At 34.0% G+C, this 26922-nt stretch overlaps 2 protein-coding genes across 16 annotated transcripts in view; both read right to left on the reverse strand.

Moving 5' to 3' along the window:
* Positions 1–3397: 3397 nt before the first annotated feature.
* On the reverse strand, positions 3398–10584 carry LOC106616076 (uncharacterized). Of its 10 annotated transcripts, none has more exons than XM_036366031.2 (7): positions 8374–8538; positions 8164–8195; positions 5511–5664; positions 5316–5442; positions 5093–5236; positions 3670–5028; positions 3398–3611 (listed from the first exon to the last, which is right to left on the reverse strand). In XM_036366031.2, the coding sequence occupies exons 3-7, from the start codon at positions 5616–5618 to the stop codon at positions 3469–3471; spliced, it is 1881 nt and encodes a 626-aa protein (XP_036221924.2). In that variant the 5' UTR covers positions 5619–5664; positions 8164–8195; positions 8374–8538; the 3' UTR covers positions 3398–3468. The 10 variants fall into 10 exon arrangements, with proteins under 10 accessions (XP_036221924.2, XP_036221922.2, XP_069965459.1 ...); XM_036366029.2 differs by having other exon boundaries at positions 8312–8538; XM_070109358.1 differs by having other exon boundaries at positions 7968–8195; positions 8374–8516.
* A 2301-nt stretch (positions 10585–12885) lies between these two features.
* Positions 12886–26922, reverse strand: part of LOC106616074 (monocarboxylate transporter 9) — a 30035-nt gene continuing 15998 nt past the window's right edge. For all 6 annotated transcript variants that reach the window (XM_036366019.2, XM_070109921.1, XM_070109922.1 and 3 more), the window contains 5 exons: positions 16865–17136; positions 16653–16779; positions 16453–16596; positions 15072–16367; positions 12886–13569 (listed from right to left, as the gene is read on the reverse strand). In XM_036366019.2, coding sequence (XP_036221912.2) covers positions 13427–13569; positions 15072–16367; positions 16453–16596; positions 16653–16779; positions 16865–17035 — 1881 coding nt within the window. In that variant the 5' untranslated portion in view covers positions 17036–17136 and the 3' untranslated portion in view covers positions 12886–13426. The remainder of the gene's footprint in view (positions 13570–15071; positions 16368–16452; positions 16597–16652; positions 16780–16864; positions 17137–26922) is intronic.

Genomic DNA, 26922 nt, shown 5'->3' on the forward strand with positions numbered 1-26922 from the left:
TCCATTTTGGGCACACAGATACAAAACACACTCTCAGAATTTCGTTAAAATAACTAGCACATTCGCTGATATATGTGGTATAAAGTCACCCAGAAGATCAAAAATTTTTATATAAGGTATTTGGGCGCTAAGAGAATTATTGACCGATTCAACTCTTTTTTGACATACAAACATACTATTATCAGAGATGGATCCTCTCTGAATTTCAATTATATATCTCACACATTGACCGATATTTTCTGTAAAAAGGCAACTATATGTACTAGGGTCCACATATTCGGTACCATGGGGCTTGAAGCGTTTTGGTTCAATTTAGACAATTTTTATTCATAAGGTGACACACTTCAATCGCACTATTCGTGCAAAGTTTTATCCCGATAAATTCATGTTTGATTGATATGCATACTAGAAAGTAAGAGAATAAGATGGAATTCAAAATTGTGTTATATGGGAACTAGGCGTGGTAATCCGATTCATAAGAAGATTTCACACTGTAACATAAGAATGTCAAATACATACCGAATTTGGTTGAAATCAGTCGATTAAATGCCGAGAGCTTAATTCTACCATCCTATTTGTAAAATTCATATACATATTAGTTATATGGAGGCTAAGGGAAGTATTGATCCGATTCAACCCATTTTTTAATCAAAAGTATATTATTATCAAAGAAACATTTTCCCGAATTTCAACCGAACCGATATTTTGAACATAAAGTCAGCCATACCCACTGGAGTACACATATTTGGCATCTGGGTTCTTGAAAAGTTACGGTCCGATTCCGACAGCGTTTGAGTGTAAGATGAAATACCTTGCAAAGATTTATCCAGATACATTGATTAGTTCTGGATTTATATACTGGAAAGTGAAAGATTCAGATGGATTTTAAAATTATGAAACAAGGGAAGTAGGGTGGCTTTTGTTTGATTTCGCCCATTTTAACGCTATAATGTAAGAATGTCAGGATTATATTACATACCGAATTTGGTTGAAATCGGTTGAGGAGGTCCCGAGATATGGATTTTCACCTAAATATAGGCGGTGCCACATCCACTATCCAAATTTGACACCGGCTCCAAAAAATCCCACTTGTACGATCTCGTTATTCTTGATACCAAATTTCAGTTTTATATCTTTATTTAGTATTAGTTTATGAGGTAGGAATAACTTAGAACGCATGTAAATGACGGATTAATTTTAAATAGTTCTAAGATTAATTTCTCCATATAAGTCGAGCTTATACAATATTATTAAACCATTATGGTTGATTTCGGATTTAATTGGGTTTGATATTCTGCCATTTACTTTTTAATTTTTGTATTTATCATAAAAGCTCTAAGTTTAACGACACATTTCCTTAATAAGCAAAAACCGAAGCTCTGAATCTGCCGAAAGCTAAATCAAAATTGTACATGAATTTAGGATATTGTCAAAATTAACGGAGGTTTTGAGCTTTTCGAGAGGAAATGTTTTTAGCAATAATAAAATAGTTGAAAAGTTCATAATCTATCACTTTATAAATATAGAATCAAACATTGTTTTAACAGAAAATGTGTACACCGATCCAATGTGATAGAATAAATGTTAAATATTTTAAGAATTTTTTTAATTAACCAAATCACTGCTACATGAACCCATTAATTGAACCAAAAAATTACCAATTTCAAATGAAAATTACAAACGAAAAAAGGAAAGGGTTATAAAATGGTACTGCTGTTTTTATTACTCCTCATTTGTCAATATATATATATTTTTTTTATGAAATACCGGATGTGAAGTGTGTGTGTGTGTGTGACGTGTGGTTTTCAATGAGGGAATATTTTTTCGGAGTTGGTCTGTTATTTTATTTATACTCAGTTTGGTTTGCATTGTATAATGAACAGACTTGCTCTGGAACCACGCTTTCAAATCGTGCAAATTTACTACCAAAATAATAGATCGGTTTCGTACCACGTTTATTGCGCTTTTTCAACTCTAGGCAGCACTTTACGCACAATCGACTAACTTCTGGCAATATTTGACGAAACACGAAAATATGTAAGTACATACACCTAATTCTGTTTTGCACGGTCTTAGTCACATCAATAATGAATTGTTTGAATATTTATGTCTTTCGTATCGCTGTCATTATCAAAACAAAATGTAGAAACAAATTTGCCTTACCATCAACACATGTGGAGCATGGATTTAAACTAAAGTCTTTATTCGATGTTTGTGCTAATGAATTGTTTGTTTGCCTTCTCTATGGAAAGTTTATTCGAATTTGATTAATTCCGGCGCTCTCACATACATTTTGGCACATTTTCTGGACTAAATTTGATACAATTGAAAATTACCAAATACCATATCTGGTGCGCACCGAAGACGCATTGCTGCTGTGGAGCAGAGTATCGATGAAGACCGAAAAGAGGAAAGATCTTGATTTGCGCGCTTACGAAATCCAACTCGTGCAAGAATTGAACACGAACGACTATCAAGCGCCTCGCACATTCGGTGAATGTGCCCAAATCGAGATGGCCAGCGATACTGATTTTCACAAGATACTTGTTTTTTTTTATAATAAAGCTAAATTCTTGGCCATAGCCTTATATTATATTGGTTTTATTTCTTCTTTCAAAGTCACTAATGGTTTAAAATGCAACTGTTAATAGAAATTGTGAACATTATGTGAAATACGTTAAATGTTTGGCTAAGCAAAGAAAAAAACTTCAACTAAATACAATATTTTAACCCTGGTGTACGAATACAACATTGAGTATGGAGAGAGCGAAAATTCATTTGAGCGTATTTTCAGTAGCTTCGTAAATTGACGCATGCGCAGCAGCAGCATTTCTTGCCGGTAAAAAATAAACAAAACAAGATGTTCTCGGACTTGTTGCACACACATTTCAATATATATGTACATAAGTATGAGTAAATACTAGTATATAGTTGTTCACGTCTTTAATTGCCATCATCTCTTTTCTTAGCTCTTAAAAATTACCCATATGGTTGCTGTCTTATATCAATATATTTATTAACTTCGGGTAAATAAATTACAATAAATTAAATTTCAACAACATTTCTTCTAACCGATCTTTTTCAAACATTTTATTGTGTATTCTTCAAACATGGTTAAATGTACCTTTAAAAATGAAAAAAAAAAATTGACAGAGTAGTTTTTTTTTAATTCCCAAAAATCGCCTTTTTAAGGAAGTCACACTATTCTTAACTTTATTACAATATCTCGCAGTTATACCAATATAAACGGCATGAACCTAATCGGAAGGTCGAAATTCACTATGTTACGGTACTGCGGAAGTTTAAGCCGACTTCACCGCGTCTTACTGTTGGAAAAAGCGGTTAAAGGCAAACCACGCAGTTTACAGACCCCAAAAACAAACCAAAATGCAAGAAATTATATTGAGCTTTACTAAATACTAATTCTAGAAACAATTTATTTACATCCAAATTATTAAAATTAAAATCCTAGCTTTTTGTTTCAGTTTTCGATTTTATCCCGAACATGCGACTCACCAGATACTCCAATAGCCAGAAGAGCAATGAAAGCGAGGATAGTAAATTAAGGAAATGAATTGTCATTGTATAACTGGTGGCATCGGTGATGACACCTAAAAATATTAAGTTTAATATAACAAACAAAACTAGTTACCGAAAAATTATACTCACCTAAAATTGGCCCAAAAGCAAGTGTGAATAAAGTATTGAAGACTAATTGTAGTCCAGATGCAGCTGGCAAGCGATTCAAAGGCACATATGATGGTATAATAAGAGACGCAAATATCGTACGAAAACCTCTACCGAAACCGATGAGCACAAAGAGTGCCAATGTAACACGATAGGAGTCGGTTAATGTAATCAACAGGCGTCCGATAGAGATGGTAATAATGCCAAATGCAAATAATACTTGATTACTCAACTTTTTAGCCCTTTCCAGCACAATTGGTAGTAGGAAGCGCACGCAGATATCCATGCCACCCTGCATGGACATAGCGGTAGAGATTTGTTCGTTACTGTAACCGTATTGATCCAAAATGAAGGGTAATAAAATGGCGAAGTTCATCTCGGCAAACATCATCACTGTCATGCCCATAACTAAATTGACAAAAGTGAAATCTGTCAATAGATCCAAGTCAAAGAATTTCACTAACTTTTGTTTGAAAGTCAATTTGTCCGTGTGGTCGTCTAACTTCGGGTCTAATAGTTCGATCTTCTCTAGGTTTGTTATCAATAGTATTGGTGCATTTTTTAGTTTGCCACTGTTGTGGTCTTCTAACAATGCTCTCTCTTCTGCGCAGGTGCAATGGAATTCTTCTGGGAAGGTATCTTTAGGGGCATGATTTGCACAACTATTTTCTTTCACTTCATAATCTTCAACGCTTTCAGCATTATCCTTTTCCGCCTCAGCAATTGGTGCTTTTTGAGTTGAATTCTTTTCAAACTTAGTATATCGCAAGTTTACTGTTTCCCCAAAATATTTTAGCGAAGACTTCGAACCAAACTCATCGTTGGCGCGTGACATTAATGGCGTTTCGGGTTCACTGAGCTTACGGCTTGGTTTAGCCAAGTCATGGTCGTCAAAATCAAATTGTGTTGCGACCACACTGGAGCTGGTACGTTTCATATATTGACAATACTTGCATTCAGGCTCTATTACAAGTTGAGTTGTACATTTTTTATATTCCGACTCGACTTGAAGCTGTATTGTGGCTAAGGTATCAATAATACTATCTTCTAAAGCAGGTTCTTGTAACTTCGATTCACTTTTGACCGGCGCTTTGGAAGTATGCCATAATACTGGTTGTAGAGTTAAAGCACAGAGGAAGACATTTAGGGAAATTCCAGCATAAATTAGAATTGTACCCGGACTGCCATAGTAGATAAGTATTAGAGAGGTGAAGTGTGGAAATATAATGGGTCCTAAGCCAGTGATGGTCCACATAAGCCCGAATGCCCGACGTCGCCGATTTTTGAAGTATGTATTCACGGCCAACGATAAGGCGCTCACATTGAGACCCTGTCCGATGCCTATTTCAAGGTTACGAAAGCAAATAAAGTAATTAATAGCGAAAAATTGGTCGTAAGTACTCACCATATATGACCGATAAACAAAGCACATACTGCCAAAAAGTGGCACATGCTGCTGATAATAAAATACCACTAAATATCAAAATGCTGCCGACGATGGCAACCTGCCGAAATGTAAAGCGTCGAAACATGGCACCATTTACAATGCCTAGGAAGCATAAGAAATAATAAGAAATTTAATAGGTTATGGTATACTATATTAGATTGCGGTAGTATTTTAAATTTACCAACTAAGGACGCTAAACTCAACATGATATTCGCAATTGTGGTGGTCTCTTTGGCAGAGAATCCCAAATTAAACATGCGCTGTCGATAAATCATACCGTATTGTTGTAGTGGTGGATACATGGTCAGCTGGAGAGAAAAACTTTGATAAAATTTTAGGTAAACAGATACCGAGAATATCAATTACAATGATTTACATTACTAAAGCCAGCAGCTATGCAAACGACCCAACCCCAGCCGCCATCGGGCGCCACAAAATCGGGACCCAAATCACTTTTGTCACGTCGCTTGGATTTCTTTGGCATTGTGGATGATTATCGCTCTATGTAAGGTGTAACTAAATTCCTGGAACTAAACAAAATATATTTTGCATGCAAACAAACTTTGAGAACTTTAGGGAAATCTCATCTTCGCTATACAAGCTTTGTGTTCAGAATTTTTCATGATTACACTGATAAAGCGTGAATAATGTATTTTAGATATTTGATTGAGAGAGAGATAAAATAAACCCGGATGGTAAAACTTGGTAGAATATTTAATTTTAGGTATTCCTTTTTCGAATGATACTAATGTCAAAATTGCAATCGTATAAAAAATTTTTGGATTTAGTACAAAAATTATAAAATTTTTAAATAAAAAAGGTTGCAGTCTTTACTAAAAAGTATTATTCAAAAATTATAAAGTAATTTCTGTAAATCTTAAATTACAGCAATGTTTTTAAAACAGTTTCTTGAGTAAACAAATATTAATAATTAGAAATTATTTGAAATTGTAATAAAATTGTTTGCAATGTGATTATAAAACTAATAATTAAAGGGTTATATCCACTTGTCAATTTCGACAATCGATTATTTTTGTATATATTCGGTATTTTTTGACGAATGTTTATATATGAGAATATTCTCCGCAAACTTAAAGTTGATCCGGCAAATAGTTTCGGAGATATGAGCGTATTTGTAAGAATTTTTTAACTGAAGCGGTTTTTAGAAATAGCATCAAGCTATTTCATCATCATACTCGTTTGGGTGCCTGGAAGAATCGCTGGCAACTGCGAGCGAACCCGAGGGGGCATTCTTGTCCCGCTCACATTGGAATGTGACTTCGCGGGGCCTTAACAGGCCCTGGGCGACAACCCGCTCCTGTGATATTGTCATATCCATTTGGCTTAGAGTAGGAGATCTTCTAAACAACTTGCGCTTAGCAAAGTTCATCTTGCCACAATAGTAGAGGTTCTTACTTTACATTGTCCAATCAAAAATCTAGATAGACGCAAGTTGTTAAAATTGTATGGAGGAGGGTGAGGTGGAAACATCCAGTTACTTTCTTCTCCATTGTCTAGCCTTTGCAAGACTAAGGTATAGTCAGAGTCGGTGATAGCCGAAACTGGTGTTGTGTAGGTTTGTGAGGATCTTATCATATATTATCAACGAACCGACGTTCTAAGTTGTCCAAGTGAGATCCCTGTTAGAATCGACTTAATCGTTAAGAGGAAAATTGCTTCGAAACGGCTGGAGTTATCTACTTGAAATTTTCACACGATCCTTTTAGATATATTTATGAAGTATTGATCGAAGAAATAAGATTTTGACAATAATGCCGGTTTTTTTAAATCTGAAGTTGAATTTGTTCTTCACAAAAAACGTTTTTTTTTTGTAAGCTGTCATTTTGCTAAAATCAATATTTTGACTAGTCTTTCGATCATTACCTGGATTCATCTATTGCTATAACAATCGTTTTTTTGGTTTTTGAATTTGAGATAATTTTAAACAGAACAATCCTTCTGGAGATAGGCTGCGAGAACAAGGGAATCCAAAATTTTTAAAAGTTAATCACCGTTTATAAAAGTACATCCAAATTCAAGTTCTGTAAATGCACATTAAGTGTTTATTTAATAAACAAAATCCTCCTTAAAAAAAAAAAGTTCCAAAAACCGCCGTTTTTTATGATTTGCAAGTGTAAATCAAAAACTTTAAAATTTATCAACATTACATATTGTAAACATCTTCCGACATGCAAATTTACGAAAATATAAATACTTATACATGAGGTTAAAAATGAAACAGCTAATATTTAAGTAGTAGAAAAATATGTTAAACTACGATTAAGAATGATAAACTTTCAATATTGAACAGAATTCACCAGATACCAACTAGCTTTACAATCAGTTTAATTTAAGCCATTAATTTGACTACATTATGTTACCGATATAATTTAATTAACTTTTTATTAATGCACGTGCAGTTGCCACATGTTTAAAATACAACTTTTTTATTTGACATTGGGACGTTGCTAAAGTAAATGAATATGTCTTCTCAAAAATATTTTATATTATTTTATAAATAATTAAACATCTTTATCTACTCTTATCATGTCATTAGCTGTATGCGCTACATATCTACGAGCTTAGATAATTTGCTTTTCGATTACATGCTATGCTTTGTTATCAGCGCTGAAAACTTCGAAACCACATATGTATATGCATTTATGTGTGTATGTATTTAAATATATAACTGTTAATTATAAATGTGAAATTATTGAGATTACATTGCAGTACCTTTGAAATACTTAAGATTACAATGTATATTTTTCTGAGTTAATTTTTTTTTGTGAGTATAAATACTATTTGATTTTCATTACGAAGTAGCGAGATTTACCTTTTTTGTGAGTATGTAAAAAACAATAAATTGGTAATTGTCTATTAGTATTTTTGGTACTATAATTATTATCATTATAACCATTACGCTGTTACTCAGCAAATTAATTTTAATCTGTTGAAATTTTCTCTTTCACAACATGACTACATCCTTTCCATGGTGAAATTCAAAACAGTTGAAGCCAATATGAACTCACCAGACGGTAAACTGTGATGTCCTGGGTTTGGTCTTAAATTGTAGGAGGGAGGAGGAAAATATATGTTTATCACACATGGAATAAAGGAATAAAAGTATTTGAAATTGTAAGCAAAGTAATTGAAATGTTATAATGTCAAAATGTACACCTCTGTCATTATCGACATCACTTGCATATGACTCCACCATTGTATTTCCCACATGCACTTACGTCTGTTTATGTGACGTGGTAGATTTTTATTTAGTAAAAATATAAAAATTATTAACCGAATTTTTTTTATAAATTTCTGTAAAGTATGTAAAATAATATATGTATGCACAAAGTAAGAGAGGAAAACTAAAAGAGAATGCGTTTAATGCAAGCAACGATCAGAGCACAACTGGCAATAGATAAATCATCTATAAGGTAAATTAGCTAATTCGAAAATATTGAACAGCTTTTAAACTATTCAACAAATATTTCGTAAAATTTCAAAAATTGATTTGTATTTTAATACGTGCTATAGCCAAATGTCTTTGAAAATTGCGATATAATACTATAGGCAGAATTGTTGACTATAGGAAGAAAAGTTGAGAAAGAGTGAGAAAGAGTAAGCAACGTTACTTTTTTATAGTTATTAAAAATGTCAAAAAAAAACTAATATGTAAATAATTAGTTCTAATAATTTTATAAAAAAATTGTATTTGAATTAAAAAATTTAAATAATATTAAAGCTTATTATTAAATTATAAAACATTTCAGATACATACTAAATAATGCATTCTCTGTTTGATTTCATTTACTTTGTTGTTAAAAAATTAAGAGTATCTAATAAACTAAAAAACTTCTTTTGGAAAATGACGTAATATTGTGTTACAAAGTGTAGTGTGAGAAGCGTGAAAATATATGATTTTAAATTCATACTCTTATTAGAGTTGCCGGATTGCGAATTACTTTACCCCCTTTTATTAATAATTGCAAGAGTTTTACAAATCAGAAGCTTCCTAGGGAGAAAAAAAGGTATGCAAAATATCAGATCGCATAAAAAATTAACGTGAGAATTTTTGATTAAAAACTAAGGGTTTTTCGATACTGGTGGAGACGGTTGGTATTGCAGATGGGCGTAATCGGACCACTGCAACGCCCACAAAATGGCATTAATCAAAAACAAATAAATTGAAATAATTAAGCTCCACAATAAGACACAAGACTTTTATTTGGTATACAGGATCACATAAGAGAGGGACATCTGTAGTTTAATTTTTTTTTAAAAGTGGGCGTAGTCCCGCTCCCTACAGGGTGTAATGTGCATATCTGCTAAACCGCTGAAGCTACCTACTAAAAACGCGATAAATCAAGCACTAAACATGCCAGAGACTTTAAATTTTATCTCTGGGATGGTATGAGATGACTCGGATTACAACCACGCCTATTTATCATATAACACCATTTTATATTCCATCTGATTCTTTCACTTTCCACTATGCAAATCAAGCAAAAATTATTGTATCGGGGCAAAACTTTGCGTGAATAATATGTCTAAAGCATGCCATCTTGTGACCAAAAATTGTCTAAATCGAACCAAAACTTCAAGCCCCTGTCTAGAGTTTACTTTTTACCGAAAATATCGGTCAATGTGTAAGATGTATAATTAAAATTCATATAATAAAATAAATAAATGAAACTCTCGATAATAGAATGTTTTTGTGTGGGGTTGAATCGGATCAATACTTCTTTAAATATAAAATTTTGCCAACACCTGAAGTAGTTTCCCGGGCTTTGAGCCTTGCAAGTTGCGAGAGTATAAAACTTTCGGTTGCACCCGAACTTAGAACTTTCTTACTTGTTGATTTTATTTGATTTTGAAAAAGTATCTAACCTGTTCTAATACTTTATAAAAAAATTTCTAAAATTCAACTTTTATTTTGAAAAAAAATTATGTTAACACAAATAATGAATAAATATATCCGGAAAGCTCTGTTAAAAATAAAGTCACAATCTGGCATCGCCAGAAAAATCGAAATGAGAGCGCAATCACCGGTCACGTTTGTGCATATAGCTCTTCAAGAGTAAAAATGTAAATAATTGTATCAAAAATAAGTAAGAACGTGTCAATTTCGATTGAGTCTGAAATGTAAGAATGAAATGCGTAGAAATATTCCCATGAGTTGGCAAAAACTTAAAAAAAAAATGTATATGCGTTAACAAATGTTGAAATGAAATTGTGAATCAATTACAATCAAGCAAAGGGACGAGAATACCGATGTCGGTACATGGGGTTATTCTATGCACTTAACTCTAATCATTTGCCAATACTCACACGTTAAAAGCACCGCACCGCTTGCCAAACGCTATACTACTGAGGCTCCAGCTTGCACTTTGCAGCCGTAAGACGAGAACATTGCATTTATGCAGTCGCTTGCACTATGTTTACACTGCTTGAGAACAAATAAGTATGTACATGTGTACAAAAACATATGTGTTATGACGTAGTTCAGTAAAGCTTCCGGGCAGGGTTGCCATGTGAGTGTTTTACCAAAACCATTTCGCTACAGTAGTTGTATTTTTGTTTGCGTTGAGATTTTTTTCTTTTTACATTGATATGTAAATATATAATGGCCATTGTTTCGGCGAAGGTAAGCGGTAAAGTGAAATAATTAGCAAAAAACAAAAAGATCATCGGTGACTACATATGTATATAAAGTCTCTTATCTCTCTCTTTTCGGATATTACAACTACAATCATTTAATTATATTACTTGATCAAAGTATGTGATAATCGATTTGCAACAAGAGCACCATGATGACTCACACCCAATCGTTGAATATTATCGATGATTTAAATGATGAAACTTGCACGCACTGTTAGGAAAGCCTGAAATGATGGTAATGGTAATACGGTTTGAAGTTCTTAGAGCGAGAAAGTTATTGCAATATTATATTCAAATTCGGTAAAGCTGATTTTTTGACTAAAGAAAGAACCTATCTTTGCAAATATGCTCACAACAATGATTTTATATGGTTTAAGATAGTATAGAAAGATTAGGGGCACACCTAGTGGGACAGCTTAAAAAAGGCGATTTTTGGAAGTTAAAAATAAAAAACTACGGTATCAATGGTTTTAAAATAATGTATATTTACACATATTTTAAGAATACACAGTAAAATTTTTTAAGAAAATAATTTAATGTTTTTGGAACTACACGCGATCTCTGACAACGCTAAAAAAGGGTTTCCACTGACCGGCCTACTCGGGGAATAAATCTTCTGACAAACATGCTCTAGCAGATATTGTTCGTATAATGACCCATGTTTGAAAAAAGAAAACAAGAAATGACAAAACGGCGACATTTTGAAAAAAGTTGAATTTTTGATCAGTTTTAAAAACTGTTAGGTCATTGTATGAAGATCTATATATAGAATATGCAGAAAAAATTTGATAGTGTTCGGATATTTGAAATATTCATTTATAATTTTAGTATTGCATTTTTAAATATATAGACTATCGAATTAAAAAATTTTTGATGTGAAAGTTTCTTGAAAAGTACAAAAATTTCTGAAAATGCGAGAACTGTGATGTTACGCAGGCGGTGACTCTTATTATGACGCAAAAGAATCATAGCTGAATGTTAAAAATGCGACTTTGTAATATTAAAATGTCACCCAATATTCTATATACATATGTATGGTATTTTTATAATCTCAACCAAATAACCATATTTACATCACTCGTCTCTTTAAAAAGTTAGCACTTATGCTTTAAGCCTCAAAGTGGTCAGTAGAAATGATAACAGACACTCTCAAAATTTCTTTTTTCTCAAACCAAATTTTTTTGAGAAATTGAGTGCAAAGTAAAAAAGTCTTTTCTTCGTTTTTCGACGTTAGCCTCCAAAATTTAAATGTTTTCCTTCGAATTTCGAAACTAATCATTTTCAAATCATTATTATTAAATATAGTATGCAAGGTAGTAAAAAAGCTATTAAACTCTGTAGCAACATGTTTTTATATTTTCAAAAATCCGATTTTGACCTCTTAAATCATTTGCCATATCGATAAGATGATTGCTTTTACTTTTTATTAACTTATATACAGTAATTATTATTAATGTCTTCCACAAGCTGAATTTCGAAATACGTAGGCAAATATTTGGATTATGGAGGCTAATGTCGAAAAATAGAGAAACTACTCTAATACCAAAAAAAAAAACAATTAATTTTTGCCACATAGTGTAATTATATGAAATTATAATTTTTGAGCAGACCAAATAAACCAAGATGGGGATTAACCTATTGAATTTCCAAAACAGGCTTTTATGGACGGACAAGAAGAAAAACCCACAAAAAGAGTTCGGATGGCCGTAAAATTAAGTTGATCGAGATAGCTTACACTACACAGATGTATTATAATAAGCGAGTTAGACATAACTTTCATGAATATATGGGTATGCTCTACAGAAGCTTACAATTCACCAAAATTTTCTGAATTGGACTTCGGATGGAGTTCGCTTTAACTGTGTTGTACTTGAACTAGTCCCTTAGTTTTAAGATATTAATATGAAATTATGCACATGTCCTTTTCTACCCAAAAACCTGCTCGATTTTCGAAATCGTCAAAATAGTACCAGTATAGCATATAGCTGCCGTACAAACTGATCGAACCAAATCTAGTTAAGCGCAGATGGGAATATTAAAATAGCACCCTATCCTCGAAAAATGCCAGCGAAAAGGAGTAATAAAACATTAGATTTAAATTGTAGAAAAATAATTTATTTTCGTTTCGTCTATGTATAAATACATACTTATTAATATACATATATGAACTTAAATTTAAAAATAACATTTATTGATTACAATATTTCTAAATGCATTTACTTATTACTAGTGTTTAAAAGCTAAGCATACTAAGTAATAAAATCTTAATTGACTGAACTTATGAAAGTGTAGAAATGCAAGTAGCGGAACTTTCACTAAATATTATAATGTTTTTTTTTTTTGAATATGTATATTATTGAAAGTAGTAGAATGTGTGTGCACACTACAAAAATATTTATGAAAACAATATCCGCATATAAAGCAGATGTGGGTTACAAGTACATACACCAAAAACTAACCTAAACTCACACACGCATAAAATCACCTGCTTGAGTATATACACTTAACCGAACGTGGTATTTAAAGCATACAAACTTACTGGGCGTTGATTCAAGATATTTCCAAAAGCAAATGCACAAAAAAATAAATCAATCACATCTGCAAAGATCAGTGAAATTTTAACACCACAACCTTTCAACCTTCCATTGTAGTTTTGCGCTTCTTGCCGAGCATGCGCCGCACAATCGACTCCAAGATCCAAAGCAATAAAGCAAGAACGGTTAGCAAATTGAGTACGTGTATGGTGGTTGTGTAACTGGTCGCATCCGTAATTGTGCCTGGAAAGAGATAAGTCAAATATATTTATTGAATAAGATGTGCTGTGGAACAAAATATTACCATTTTTCGTTGCTGGGAAATCTTTAACCATACTTTATATACTCGTATATAAGACTTACAGACCTATTAAGATTTCATATACCACAACTTTTCACTATTCTAGGAATGAAATTATACTCTATCCAAATTGAAATATTTAAACAAAAAAATTGAAAGCCTCAAAAATCACATTAAAATGTGACAAAAGTTCTGCTATATCTATATTAAAATCTTTCTTAAAACCAAATCGTATCAAAACTTGTTCAAAAATCCCTTATGTCTCACAGAAATATTGGAAGAAGACAATTTGTATTATACTATAAACTATTTGTAGAACGACAACTGATCTTTGGAAGGCTTTTGCTAAATGGGAAGTTAAGTCTCTCTAGACAATCGGTAATATTATTTTAAATACTAATAACTCTACATTCTCAACATATGAATAAAATTTCGAAGCATGGATTGCAAAATTAGGATTTCAAAAGTTTTCGAAATAAAGGTGTTATTATAGGTCTTCACTCTTTATCATTAGTAAAACAAAAGATGATGGCACCAAAACGGTTTAACTAAGGGAAACCCGAAAATTTATGTGCTTCGGACGTCTTTATATTTGTAGCATGTAGTTCAAATCGAAGACAATCAGAAAAATCATTTTGTTCTAGTCGGTTTTAGTATCAATAACGAAAGTATAATAGTGACCAAATTAAACAGTGTGTGAAAAGTAAATGGTGTAGCACAGAATTTATGAAACGCCATCTTGCACGGATATAACCTTACTCTCACACTGGCTTTTAAGCAATTCAAACCTTTATTATTATATCCATTTGTGAATTTCAAAAAATACGATTTTTTTTATCGAATGTGCATACTAAATATGTCTTTCAGGTAATGATCGAAGAAATACAATTTTTAATAACAATTTTTTGAGCCATTCTGAAGTGAAATTTTTGTACAAAGAAAAAATGTACACAAAAAATGACGAAATTTATAATTTTAACCAGACCTACGACCATTACCTGTATTCATCTATTGTTATAATATTTTTTTTGGTTTCGGATTTATGATAGTTTTAAGCAAAAACGCCGCCAAAAACGTTTGTTTTTGAGGTATACATAAAGATCGACCACGAGAACAAGGAAATCAAAAATGTTTCAAAATGAATCACCGATTCATTCTATAAATTTACATTATTTTTATTTATTTATTATATAAAATGTAATTTTAAATACATATAAGGTTCTTCTTTAAGTGGGCTTAGAATATGGTTTTTGGTGATCGGAGTTGTTGGAAATTAGAACTGGTTATAAACTTCGTATATGAATAAAAAATTGCAGAGAAAAATTAGACCTAATTAAGAGAGCATAAGCACAAGTGTCTCACTACGAAAGAATCCGACATACCGTAGCGCAACTTCAACACAGTGAGTTAAAAAAAATTTAATAGAAAATAGGTATACACTTACCAAGTATAGGGCCTGCGGCCAAAGAGAATAGGGTATTGAAAACCAGTTGCAACCCAGACGCAGCCGGCAAACGCTTCAATGGCACATATGAGGGAATGATGAGCGGCGAGAAGATAGTGCGGAAAGCTTTGCCAAAGCCGATGAGTATGAAAAATATCAATACAACATAATACGAGCTTGACAATGCGACAAACAATCGACCAAAGGCGATGGCAATTATGCCGAAAGCAAACAATACGCGATTATCTAGTTTGACCTTTTCCAGTGCGAATGGAGCTAAGAAGCGCACACAAATATCCATGCCGCCCAGTGTGGACATGGCCAACGAGATCTGTTCGTTATTGAAACCGTATTCATTTAAAATAAAGGGTGTCAGTACGGAGAAATTCATTTCGGCAAACATCATAATGGTCATGCCCATAACCAAATTGACAAAAGTGAAATCGCGCAGTAAATCCAAGTCGAAAAATATCACCACTTTCTGCAGAAAATTCATTTTACTTTTTGCCAATTCCTTTGCCTCCTCTTCCGCTTTGAGACGTTCTTGCTCACGTTTCAATTCCTCGTCGGAAATCTTTTGCATGAGCGCCTTCTCCTCAGCGCAAGTACAGTGAAACTCCTCCGATTTCGAATAAACGCTAGTCTTGCTCGTGTAACGTTCATAATCTTCGTGCATACGATTAAAGTAATTCGGTTTATTCAAGTGCGATTCGTCGGCGTGTTCCGGATCAGTCGCATGCGCTTTGATGGAAGCTTGTCGCATTACTTTATGGCGCAGACGTGTTGGATTCATTTCCGCTGCAAGCGATAACTTCGAGCCGAACCAACCGTCATTGGCGCGCGCCATCATCGGTGTACCGGGTTCGGTAATTTCATAACCGGGTGTCTCCAAATCATCCTCATTGAAGAGATATTGCGAAGCGAAGATGCTACGTTTTGGTTGTCGCTTATATTGACAATATTTGCATTTATATTCACCCTCTTCGCTTTCGGGTGCCAACGGTTTGTTAGCGTCATTTGTAGTTTCCTCTACGGCGGCTTTCGGTTTCTTCGTATGCCACAAAACAGGCTGCAATGTCAATGCACAAACGAAGGCATTCATCGTGACCGCGGCGAATATCAATATTGTACCCTGTGCGCCATAGAGCACTAGTAAAATAGTGGAAATATGTGGAAAAATTATGGGACCCAAGCCGGTAATGGTCCAAGTAAAGCCGGTAGCACGCCGGCGACGATTCTTAAAGTATGTATTCACCGCTAACGCTGTGGCGGCCATGCTGAGGCCTAAGCCGCAACCTTTGATTGGAGAAAATTGTAAAAACAAAATAAGTAACTTACGTTCGTATGTATGTATTGAAGTTAATAGGGTTCCATTACTCACCATAAAGCATCGACAGACACAATATATATTGCCAAAATGTTGTGGCCCAAGCAGTTAATAAAATACCCATAAACGCCAATATATTCCCGGTAATGGCCACTTGCCGAAATGTGAAGCGACGAAAGGTGGCGCCATTGACAATACCTTAAATGTTGGAGCAGTTAAGAATTTGAGGTTATGTAATTGATTTCTCCACTTACCCACTACGGATGACAGACTCATTACAACATTGATAATAGTTGTTGTTTCTTTTGCTGTGAAACCCAAATCAGCCATGCGCTGCCTATAGATCAAACCAAATTGTTGTAGGGGCGGGAAAAGTGAGAACTACAAGTAGTATGCGGCGCGCAATAAAAGTTTTATTATTAATAATTTGAGTATTCATTTAAATTCATAAATTTTTGCTGCTTACGTTACTGAGACCGGCTGCTATGCAAACTACCCAACCCCAGCCGCCATCGGGCGCCACGAAATTCGGACCCAAATCGCTTTTGTCTCGTCGTTTGGGCTTCTTCGGCGCTGTGGTCGCATTGTAAACCGTTATGTTGTTCTTCTCAGCGAGTGTAACTTTTTCGATAGCCATATTTGTATGTGCTTGTGTGCCTTAATTTTAAATGATTCGCTGTTTTTTTTTATCGTTTTAACCTCTTTTTAATTACGCCAATCACGTCAGCGAGCGGAAGTCTGCAACAATATGTCAAATTAGTATAAATACATACTGACAGTGGTAAGAATATTTCGTTCGTTGTCTTCTTAATTACTCAGTAATTATACACAACAGTTAATAGAGTTGCGGTATTTTCATACACAAATTTATTAAACAGGTGACTTGCTTGTGGTGAACGTGACATACATATGTACACCCTTCGAATATAGAACTATATTAATTTATTTACATGTTCTTGGTTTCGTTCGACCGTAAAAAATAAATCTCCAAATACAAAACCGTAAGCGTAACCGAAGTTCTTACATTTATTTTTAGTATGTTCCGAAACTCCCAAGAAGATTCCATTTAACTTACAGAAAACTTTAATGAAAGGAAGAAAAACGACGATAGGAAACAAATTAAATAGAAGCAGTAATGCATTGGGTAATCTATTGTATTTAACGTTTAAATCACACTTCCAATATGATCCCACTTTTATTTACATTTCTTTGTAGAATCGTTCTAAGTCGTTAGCAATTGCCTTTACAGCAAAAAATAGAACAATATAATTTTTAAGGTGGACTTTGAGTGCAAACGAAGCGTTCTACAAATCTATTGAAAACGTTACTTACTACGGTCCTACCTCTAACATTTTTTTATATTATCGCTTGTAATAATAAATGACTGGAATACATTTATCAATATTGTGAATATGATATATACAAGTATGTAAATACATATCTTGTACCGCCTTTAGAAAAAAATCACCAAATAATATCATTAGGAAACTGGGGACTTTAAAACAGTTCGAACATAATTTACAAACTATAAATTTACTATATAATTTAAGAATAACATTTTCGCTTTTTGCATCAGATTGTAACTGGTGATGTGAAATGAATCCATTACGACAACCCCAAATGCCAAAAACCATATGTGAAACCTAGCCAACCAAACAAATCAACGGCAAACCCGAATATCAAAACCGCCAAGGTATGGTGAGATCAGAATGGCGTGCTCTTTATGATGAGCTTCTAAAACCAGGTGAGACCAATAATCGGAACGGCTACCAACAACAATGGATCAAATTGAAGCAAGCGATTGACGAAAAATGCCCGGAATTTGCGACTAACCTGAGGCAATAATTTTCCATCACGACAACCCTTGACCTCATGTTGCAAGACCGCTTTAAAACTATTTCGAAAACAGCGGCTGGAAATTTTTGTCGCACCGGCTTTATAGCCTAAAATTTCAGACTACCATTTGTTCGGGTTGATGCAGAATGCCTTCACTGGCATATGGTTCACATCAAGTCAGGGTATCAAAACTTAATCTGATACTGAATCACTGGCCGCCAAAACGGCGCAAACCTTTTGGGATGAAATCCACAAATTGTCAGAAAGATAGGAAAATGTAAAAGCTTCAGATAGGCAGTGCTTTGAATACTACATGTTTTTTACATGGACGTTAGAATTTTCAAAAAAATAATCCGCATAAATAAAGTATACTATATAATGGTAAATAGTTGATGCGAATACTTTAAAAGCTCTCAGATTTATTCAACCCTCTGCGTATTTTTTATATAATTTCTCTTTGTTTAACATTAATAACAAGTACCCAATTTGTTGTGAAATAACTTCATACAATGTATACATACGTACATTAGTATATACAATAAATAAATAAATTTACTTATGTATAAGTATGTATGTGCAATCGAACGACAAAAGTTGGTTATCACTTCGTTGTCAGTTGACGGAAAGTAAACAAAGCACTATTGATACACATATAAATTTTATTTTTTAAATATACTTAAAAGCTTGTGCTAAGTATTTAAAATTAATTATACTTTAACTAAGATTAACGCTCGCATGCTACCGGAGAGGGTTTTTAAAAATTGTAAGAATGCGAGATACGCTTCGAGATGGCCGCATTGGCATATGCAAATTATGAACACACATACAAAGCCGTATATAAACAAGCATATATGTATGTATGTACGTATCTGTGCATATGCATGTGAGTGTACTTATTTTCGCCAGTCGAGTAACTATTTGCACATTTCGGCTCATTTTTGCTTTTGTTGTTAATGACTGCCGGAAAATAAAAAATAAATTCATAAATAAATAAGCGAATAAATGAAATCGGCATCGCTGTCTGGCTCTTTGGCCAGCCGCGGATGAGCGAGTGCGGCAAGTGGCGAGCGTTACAGGGAGTTGCAAGCAAATACACACACATATATTTACATACTGACAACGTCTGCGGAATGCGTGCTTGGGCACCTATTTTTAAACTTCATATAAATAATAGTCAGTCAGTCAGTGAGTTGAAAGGCGCAAAACACTACGTGTCACGTCGCGTACAACAAAAAATTGACAATGAATCAGCGAAAATAAAGATACAAATAGAGAATACTTATCTTCTATTATCGACTGTGTGTATTAGGGTAAGCCATAAACTAACCTATCGAATGGCTTAAAATTAATCTAAAACAGAGAAAAAATATTCCTGCAAGAAAAAAATGTCTGGCTCAATTTTAAAAGGTGTCGTTGAGCATACAAAATTTCGCAGACAAAAAACACTTAAAAAAATATGTTTTCATTAAAAAATAGCATAACTTTTGAACCGTTAAGGATACAAAATTTTATTGTGGATTCCTGTAGAGCATAAAATATCCAAAAAAAAAAACTTACTCAGGGAGATTTTATTCTACTAAAAAATTTGGTATATTGAAAACCTTTGAAAAATGAAAAAAGGTTAATGCTGCGAAAAGAGACGAGAAAACAATTAAATTAACGAAAACACAACATGATACGATTTGTTCAAAAAATTTCAGTGATTTTATCACAAAAATATTGTTAGCAGTTTTTGAGCTGCTGGAGTTATCGCCAGACTTTTTAAATAATATTAGCTAGAATATTGAGCAAACAAGGAAGAAAAGAAATATAAAAATTTATTTTTGACATATATGAATTATAAACTTTTTGTATTATAAGTTTATTGTATTATTTAACATTTTTAATTATATTTTGATTTTTTTCAATTTTAAAAGCTTTTATAGACGAACTTATAAATAAAAATAAATCATCATAAGATAATTTGGCAAAGTCTATACTCGATTGCATAGTTTTGGCTCACCCTAGTTTGTATGTATGCGTGTACATATTGCATTTGTATGTTTTTGGTGTTGTGTAAACGTTGTTATTGTTCTTTTTTTTAATTTCTATTATTATTATCTTTTTGTTTTTGAAGGGCAACGGTTCTGTTCGACTATTGGTGGAGAATCGCTGGAGTAAGGGAGCTCCCTTGTTCGTTTATTATTTGAATGTATGTGTGTGTGTGTGTATGTTTTCGAGTACTTATACAAACTATACGTGACATAAATTTATTTTGCTGTGTTCGGTGTAGTTTCTATTACAAAAACAGCAACAATAAAAACAATAGTAAACAATTCATAACAAGTTGAGTACAAATAATGTTTGTACGACTACATGTTAAATTATCGCTACAGATACACTGCAATTAAAGGTGTTCACGTACGTAGAGACATATGCATGGACATGTACTATGTATTTTATGTAATTTTAATCGACGGAAGACGCGGCAATGACAAATAGTACTGCAGTGTGAACAAAAGCACTCTTTCAATTGGAAGAAAGCAAAAAAAAAAACATAAGAAAAAACTTTAATTTCGGCAGCACCGAAGCTATAACACCCTTTACAAATACAAAATATTACATACAAACACTAGATTGGGATCATTCAATTTGTATGGCAGCTGTATGCAATAGTGGGAAAAACTGAACACTTTCTACCGAGCATGTACCATTGTCTGAGGCAATAACTCGAGCCAAATTTCGATAAGATATCTCGTCACATACAGAAGTTTTGCATATAACGACTAGATTTGGATCGTTAAGTTTGTATGACTGCTTTATGCTACAGTAGTCCGATACCCGCGGTTCCGACAGAAGAAACAGACATGAGTAAAATTTCAGAACGGTATCTCAAAAACACAGGTACTAGTTCAAATATATATAGACAGACGGACAGACGGGCATGGCTAAATCGACTCAGCTCGTCGTGTTGATAATTTATATATACATTTTATAGGGTATCCGACGTTTCATTCTTGGCGTTACAAACTTCGCGGCAAACTGAGCTCCCTGTTCAGGATATAATAAAAGTAAAAAATAATTAAACAAAAAATATTCAAAACAAAATACACAAAATAGAAATAAAAAAAAATTATTAAAGGAAAAAAATTAATAAATCCAACACAGCTGGTGCGAACGCACGCTTCAAGCGCACTACTTAGAACCACATGCAGAGCGGTGGACACCACACCATGCACCGCACCAACTGCTGCAATCATTTTGATCGGCGACAAGATTCATCGATTGTTTGATATTTAAGGAGTGCCACAAATGCCTACAGAATTTATATATATATATGTGTGTGTGTGTTTGTAAGCATATTCATAAAGCTATAAATATGCAAATATGCACGTACATGCTTATACATATGTGTGTGTATGTGCAACAGTTTGTCGTTTAGTTGAAAATTCCAGCGTGGAAATTATGAATCAAGTGTGGCAAGGGGGAAGGGGGGAGATTCGAAAATGACATAAAATTATGCGCTGACACTCGTGCGGTCGTCACAATATGGTGTATCCCCTTACAATCGATGATATCGATCGCAGCAGAAGGAAGTAGAGGCAAAGACAGTCAACAAACACACATACATGCACATGCAGGTGTGTATAGGAATCTATAGCCGTTGCGTGGGTTGTCACTCCATTTATTTATTATTATTTTTTGTACCGGCATACTGACACGCGTTCAATGCAAACACTAGACTGATGAATGATTTGGCGTGGAAATTGAATGAAAAGCAGAGGAGGTGCATGCCGGCGGTTCTGTGAGTGTTGCCAACACCTTAAAAATCGGCGATAATAAAAATAGATTGATCGTTAATAGCCATAAACGGTTGACTATGCCTATGCATCTGTATGCATACAAATATAAATACACGTCCATATAACGTTTGGTAAATGACAATGGCAAGACGCACCCACGAAAGGCGTTTACGACCTAATGGAGTATAAAATAATGGTTCGGACATACTAATTGCTGTAATAAAATCACGTAGAAGCTATAAATAAAACTGTTTGCGTGAAGTTTTATCTGTCTTGGCGAGCCACAGTTGAAGTCTATATAAATATGTACACATGAAATAGTGATAAGAGTTTATATTGTGCTTACTTCCTGATATTTAATTATAAGCTGTTTTCATAATTTTGATTAAGTAACTAATCTATTAATTTAAGATGACATTCTGATATGACGTTCAGATATCTATCGATAATTTTTGTGGCTAATCGATCACCGGACCCCATCGCGAATTCAGAGCAATCATACGATATAACACAGGCACCGATCGCTATGTTCTGAGTGTAAGGTCTGTTTTTAATATATTGTGGTCAAGAATATACCATATTAAGAATGGCAGCATACAGTCACTGAAGTCGACATTTCGCTCCAACTCCTGCTATCTGTTTAAGAGGGGAGCACCCGAAGACGTATCAAAACATCGATTTTTTTTTGTCTTAAAAGATAGATATATGGTTTAAGAAAATTGTAGCAAAAGTTCTTATATCGACATCGTCATGATTTTTATTCAATTAGTGCATGGAATAATATTAAAGATTATTTTGTTCTAATTTTCAGAGAGAGAACCTATAATATAGTGTTAAAAATTGTTTGAAATGTGGAAGGTAAGTCGAACCGGCTGACCTTTAACCGGAAACTTTAAACGACGTTTTCTCGAAACCATGTTTTTCAAATTGACGTAATTGGATTTAAAACTATCCTAGTTGGACTACGGACATAAAAAAAAAACAATTTGTAAACCATTTTTAACGCGAAAATAATCGAAAACTCAGCCAAAAAAAGGAAAAGTTTTTATCAAGCCTCATTTTCAGGGTTACTGTACGAATTTCCTGAAGATCGTCATCTATTGAGGACAAAGATTTTTATTTTTTTATTTTCCCAAAAATTAATTTCGTTTTCGGCTTCTATGAGACAAAGTGTCTTCAGTGAAAGCAAGTGCAGCAGAGCTTGGAGCCTTTGGTGTTTCGGATTTACCACCAAAATGGATCCCAAGCATCAAGAAACTGTAACTTAAAACTTTCTATTTAACTATTCTATTAATTTCTTGACGATGTGTGGCAGCATTTTGCTGCGCTTGACTGCGCACGTTGTCACATATACCTAAGTATTTATGTAGAGCCTATCATTAATTTTAAGAATTTATTTACACACTTAATTGCACCATCAAGGACATCCATTATCACGGTGCTAACGAGACCCTCTTGGACACTGACCAGACAGCTTAAGCAGTGACTGGGAGTTTAATTTTAACTACATATGTGTGTATATGTACATATATATTAGGGTGGGCATGAAAAATTTTTTTTTCTCCTTAGAAATATATATCATCTGAAATGACGAAAAAAAATGTATAAAATAATTTAATAATTATATTTTACAATTTAAAGTTGGACTTTAACCTGGAATAATTTTTAAACAAATCGACTTAGCAAAACATTAATCAGACCTTTTGTGGAGATGGTTAAGTTCCCTCCAAGAATAACTTTTTATTTTCAATAATCAATAATACCTTCAAATGCATTAAACATCCAAACAAAATAAGAAAATTATCCTGTGCTACTTGTTTGGGATATCAGAAATCAGATTGCGCCACCGGTTTAATATAACCTTACGATAGATTTTGTTCGTCATTTCGGAGGTTATTTTTACTGTCTAAAAAACAAAATAAGTTTCGTTTTGGCCCACCCTAATATATACATATGTATGTATATATGTAGATTGGCAATTTCCTACTAAAATACAATAACGAATAACCAGTTATTAAATGCAAATATAATTATTTGACGTGTTTAATGACGCAACACGAGTTCCACGTACCTATTAATTACCTAAGTACGAATATATACATATGTTATGTATGTGCAAGAATATACTTGGAAGCTGCATAAGCCTATATCTATGCACTATATAACTTGTCTTAAATGTTTTTCGTCGTAAAATTCCGCATTTTCTTGCAAAAGTGCGAAAGTTAAGAAGCCGTTAACACTGTCGCGAGCAGAGGAGACCGCAATATATTTTTTTAACGCGGACGCGTGTAAAAAATTACTAACTCAAATATTTATTTAGCAAGGGAAAAATACATACATAGGTATATTCAGTGTGAGCAAACAAAGAGCAGCATTTGCCCCACAGCGTTCCGCCTGCCGAACTCAGCACAACTAATAGCGAATACTCTAAAGATAATACTGGATTGTGTGGCTATTCGTAGGCGCATGTAAAAAAAACTCGTTTCGCAGTCAGTCGATGGGACGGCAGCACCTAAAGTGCAACGGCAACAACAATGCAGCAACCGCTTGGAGGCCGCTGCCAACCCAGTTTGCGCTGCATTTAGTTATCGCCTGGCCGTGCGCTCGTTTAATGCGAATTGTGGCGATTCGTTGGCAGGATTTTCGCCATGCGTGTGCTTTGTATGCATTTTGCGTGAGCGTCAGCCAATCTCCGGTCATATTTGTTGCCGTGAATGCATGACTACTAACATACATGCAAACACATGCTTCTTCATTCGGCTGTCGTAGTTGCTGGTGTTGCAGGTGGTGAAGTGTGACGTTGTGACGGCGGCGGCGCGACAGACAATGTCGCAAGCAGCCCAGCAAGCGGTCTCGTGTGTCGCGTATTCGTGCGCAATAAAATCAAATCAAATGCAAATAAAATGCAACAACATGCCAGCTTGTCAATAGAGCGGCGGCAACAAGAACAATAATGCCACAATGCAACTGTGCAGTTCAGAGCAGCAACAAGTCAAGTCGGCTGCCAGTGTGCTATTGTGTTCGTGTGTGCATTAAAACTTTGCACTTCAGCGACACAAAGCGTGCCAAGCAGGCGTGAATGCGCTTTGACAGTGGGAAAAAGCTATCTTATATGTGGATATAAGATTAGATGCGGTAAATTCTACATCTTAGATGTTGACAATCCAGTTGTACTACAGTTTTAATTGCATAAGGGCAAATTTGAAAATCTAAAAGCTAATCGGAACTAATTTGCTAGTGCAAAAAAATGGTTGAGACAGATTACTTAGTATATTTACTATACTCCTAGAACAAACTTTATAAATGTAACTTCCTTAAAAGATTGTTATAAACTTAGTAAAAGCTCCAGTTCAAATTAGATTGAGAAAAAGAAATCTCTCAGAAGAATCATCTTGGATTAATTTCTTTGTCGGCGCGACTTCCCCAAAAACTTTTTTTACACAATAAAAGTTCCTTCCTTTCAGGTTTTGAAAAGCTTTTAATAAAAAGCAAAAAATTAAAAAAGCTTTTTGGATTATCGTAGGTGCGACTTCCTTAAACGTTTGTAAAAAACACAGTAAAAGCTCTGTTTGAAAGTAGGAGCTTTTTATAAAAAAATGTATCTCACAGATAAGTAAACCAGCTTTTAGTAAAATTTAAACATTACAGAAGAGGCACCTTCACTACATGTGCGACTTCCCTAGAAGCATATTATAAGCAGAGTAAAAACTCCGTTTCAGGATGAAAAAAGCTTTAAGTATGAAATAAAAATTTCAGAAGAGTTTTGGTTTTTTGATTCAACCTTGTCGTAAACTTAATAGAAGCTTCGTTTCTGGGTGAAAAATGCTTTTATTAAAAAATAAAAATCTCAGAAGAACTTTTTTGGATAAATATCGAATTTCCACTTCAGGGTGGAAAAAGTTTTTAATAAATATTTGGTCTCAGAAGAGTTTTTTGGACTAATTTCACTAAAGATGCGGCTTCCCTATAAGTTTGTTGTAAACGTTGCAAAAACTCCGTTTTAGAGTGAAGGAAGCTCTAAATAAAAAAAAGAAGCCTGAGAAAGAAAGGAAAAAAAGCTCTTAATGAAAAATAAATCTCAGAAGATTTTTCGTGGATTAATTTCGATTTTCCATTTACGGTAGGGAAAAGCTTTTTTTTATGTCGAAGAGCTTTAATCCACACCGAGAGAAAAATTTAGAAATATCACATCGGTAATTATAGTTTACTCGCCAAAAACTCAGGTCAATATTCCACAAAATAATTTTTTTTGCAAAATTAAAAATGAAACAAAATATATATACATTTTTTTTCAAAATATATTGAATTTAAAAAATACCCACTTTGGTGCACTAACAGCCCACTGTGCGCTAAGTCATTCCACACAGCTAATGAAGTGCACTTTAAGGCTTTTGTAATTTTGTTAAGAATTTGCGACTTGAGTGACTACAAGTTTGTAAAAATGCAACAAAAAACCAAACCAAATTGCAGACAATTTTGAACAAAGCGCGAAAAATATGTGTGCGTAAGAGTACCTACACATATGTATGTATGTAAGGCTGAATATAAAACCGCTTATCTGCACGAATTTATGTGGATATTTGATGACCGAACGAACGTGCCTCCAATGGCGTCCAAACGCCGCAGCAGCGCCAGTTCCACCACAAATCTTTGCTGATAATGCGAGGCAGAACACGCACACACACACACGCAAACAAGCTGGCTGACAATGCGCATGCTTCATTGTTGTGAGTAAATATGCTTAGTAGAGGCGTGCGCGTGTAATTAACTACTTTGATGGATCATTTGAATGACTTCTGGCCATCGTTTAAATATGTATGTATGTGCGTGTATGTGTACTTTATACATTGTAACAAAAACGCGGCAAATAATGCGGCAATCGACAATTAGCGCTCCAACCACGGCA

Source organism: Bactrocera oleae, chromosome 5, assembly GCF_042242935.1.
Source record: "Bactrocera oleae isolate idBacOlea1 chromosome 5, idBacOlea1, whole genome shotgun sequence".
Lineage (NCBI taxonomy): Eukaryota > Metazoa > Arthropoda > Insecta > Diptera > Tephritidae > Bactrocera > Bactrocera oleae.